This window comes from Microchirus variegatus (genome assembly GCF_963457635.1).
Source record: "Microchirus variegatus genome assembly, chromosome: 4".
Lineage (NCBI taxonomy): Eukaryota > Metazoa > Chordata > Actinopteri > Pleuronectiformes > Soleidae > Microchirus > Microchirus variegatus.
The window spans coordinates 38,537,918-38,541,276 of record NC_139805.1 but is presented as its reverse complement, the minus strand read 5'-3'; the positions used below and the strand labels follow the sequence as shown (position 1 = coordinate 38,541,276).

General features: G+C 43.6%; 1 protein-coding gene across 1 annotated transcript in view; it reads left to right on the top strand.

The window, feature by feature from the left end:
- Positions 1-1,738: 1,738 nt before the first annotated feature.
- LOC310925844 (calcium/calmodulin-dependent protein kinase type IV-like) overlaps positions 1,739-3,359 on the top strand; it is an 11,790-nt gene continuing 10,169 nt past the window's right edge. The window contains exons 1-3 of the mRNA XM_083887878.1: positions 1,739-2,356; positions 2,853-2,931; positions 3,065-3,127. Of these exons, the coding sequence (XP_083744004.1) occupies positions 2,250-2,356; positions 2,853-2,931; positions 3,065-3,127 (249 nt within the window). The 5' untranslated portion in view covers positions 1,739-2,249. The remainder of the gene's footprint in view (positions 2,357-2,852; positions 2,932-3,064; positions 3,128-3,359) is intronic.

Genomic DNA, 3,359 nt, shown 5'->3' with positions numbered 1-3,359 from the left:
ACAAACCGTATTTCTTCCTCTGTAGAGGCTTCTTCAGTCTGGTGATGACATCACAGCATGACATCATCATCATCATCATCATCATAATCATCATGACATCAATAATATTATTATATTATAATTATAATGATAATATTATTGTCAGCTGCTCATTAAAGTCATTTTTTTGTCACACAGAACTAATGATTCATGTTATATATGTACATATATGTACACACACACATATATATATACATGTATAAGTATATGTATATATATATACTGTCTTTGTCAGTCTGTCACGTGACAGTGTGTAAAGACCAAACAAACAGCAGTCACGTGTATTTGTACCGATTTGAATGTAAACAAAGGTGGAGCTCAGACCACAGCACCTCCTACAGGAGGGTGTGATGAACTGCACTGACACATAAAGATATATTTAAAGGAACATTACGTCACATGAAGTTGGAGATGTTTTTTTTTTTTTACAGTGAACTTTAAATAAAGAGTGATGCAGCAGAAGGTCAAAGGTCAAAGGTCAACTGTGGATGAACCATCTGTAAACAGCTGAGATACTGATGTGATTAGATTAACACAGTACACCTTATATATGTGTATACATACGCGTATGTATACACATATATATACACGTATACATAGGTGCATGTACAAACATATACATATGTTAATATCTGTGTGTATATATACATATATAATACACTGTACTGAACTTTGTTCTTTTGTCTTAATAATAAACACAACTATGACGTCATCAGTTATTAACTGAACAAAGCAGCAGCAGCTTCCTCATTATACACAGTGTATATATACATATATATATATATATATAAATACACAGTATATACACATATATCGTGAGTATACAGTGTAGCAGCTGTTGGTCACCTGACAGCCCGGATGAGGAAGTACAATAATCCGATCATCGTGAACGCGATCAGGACGTAGAGCGCGCGCTGCATCATGGAGCCGTCGATACCGAGGCCGTCGAAGAAGCCATTCCGGCTCTGAGCTCCTGCTCCGCCGCCGCTCAGCGTCGAGTTCACGCCGCTGGAGTTCGTCGTGGCGGCGGCTTTGGTGACGAGCGCGTCCCCGTCCACGGAGGCCACGGACACGGACACGGAGAGCGAGCAGAGCGGGAGGAGGAGCGCCGAGAGGCCGCGGAGAGTCATCGTCAGAGCCGCGAGAGAAGAACCGGGAGAAACACGTCGACTCTAAAAAACTTCTGTTTACATACACGACCCGGAAGTGAGTGACGTCAGCGAGCCGCGTCACGACCACGTGACCCAACAACCAGGATGTGTTTGTCACGTGATCGAAACGTCATATTTACATTGGTTTGTGTTTAAATGTACACACATTAACATATATGTACACAAATATGTTATATATTATGACACAGTACATATATATACAGTATATAAATATATATATATATATAAATATATGTGTATATACTTGAATGTTTCTATAAACACATTTTACTGTGTTTTTCATATAAAACATAAACAAACATAAATAATAATAATTTAATAATCTCCAGGTTGTGGGTTTGATTCCCTGTGTGTGTGTGTGTGTGTGCGTTGCTCAGACTCACTCACACACTCACACACACGCGCTCGTCCAATCACAGCGCAGCTCTCTGCAGCGCTGTGATTGGTCCTCTGGGGGAAGGGGGCGGGGCTGTGAGATTACAGCAGACATCTGGATCTGGATCAGTTCTGCCCGAGAACCAGAACCAGAACCTAACACCGCGCCCGCCGGGACTCCTGCTCCTCCTGTAGCCGGGCTCCGGTGCTGCTTCTCCGGCCTGGACGTCGACCGAGAGTCCGCTGAGCTCCGGGGACACGGAGCCGTTTGTCCCGGGAAAAACACGGAGATTAAACCCGGGACGACGACGACGGCGGCGGCGATGATGGTGAAGATGATGATGATGATGATGATGATGGTGATGATGAGGGACTGAAGCTGCGACACATCTGGACCCGGAGCATCTGTGGAGGTTCGGTGTGGTTTTGTTCGTCCGTCCTCGGTCCTGATCCTGGATTAAAGCTGATCAGGATCATGAATCCTGGTCCTCAACTGTGATAATCTGGGTTTACATCTGAGATCTGATCTGGATTACTCTGCTCCTGCTCCTGGGCGGGTCTGAACTGGTCCTGGTCCTGCTCCTGGTGTGACTTGTGGACTCGTCCTGGTTGTGGTCCTGGTTGTGGTCCTGGTCTGGTTTGGGGGACAGTTCTGCTGACATCATGCCGACCTCCCGGCCCGGTTCTGATCCGGTGGAGTTCTGGGTGGAAGGTTCGAGGCGAGACGGGACTGTGGAGGAGTTCTACAACCTGAGCTCTGAACTGGGCCGGTCTGGACCACGTGATCACACACACACACACACACACAATAATCTCAATTTCCTGTTTACATCTGGATTAAATGTCACGATTGAGATTGTAAACGATGACTCAGCAGAATCCCGTCTTAAAGCCGCAGTACGTTGTAAACATTACAGACACATTCCCGCGCTGCACACAGGAAGTGCTTATTCTGACGCCACACACACATTGAGGCCCAGGCTCTGCTGCTGTATCACACTAACGCTCCCTCGGTCACGTCTGTGTTCACACGCAGTGAATCAATAAAGTTAGAGAATAATCAGGAAGTCATGTGACCACGAGACAAGGTTTTTAACGTACTGCAGCTTTAAGACTCAACAACGTTAACTAGTTTAACCAGCACTAGTTTAACTAGTTAACTGTTTAACCAACACTTGTTTAACCAGCACTAGTTTAACTGTTTAACCAACACTAGTTTAACTGTTTAACTAACACTAGTTTAACTGTGTGTGTGTGTGTTCTCAGAGGAGCTACATCAGTTGTGTATCGCTGTGAAGAAAAACAAACCCAGAAACCGTTTGCTGTCAAAGTTCTGAAGAAAACGGTGAGTCACACACACACACACACACACACACACACACACACACACACACACACACACACACACACACACACACACACACACACACACACAGAGGTCAAAGGTCAGACTCATGGTGTTTCTTCTTCTTCTTCAGATCGATAAGAAGATTGTTCGTACAGAGATTGGAGTTCTGCTGCGTCTGTCTCACCCTAACATCGTACGTCTGTGACTACTGTTAATCTACTGTTAATCTACTGTTAATCTACTGTTAATCTACTGTTAATCTACTGTTAATCTACTGATAATCTACTGTTAAACTACTGTTAATCTACTGTTAATCTACTGTTAATCTACTGTTAATCTACTGATAATCTACTGATAATCTACTGTTAATCTACTGTTAATCTACTGTTAATCTACTGTTAATCTACTGATAATCTACTGTTAAT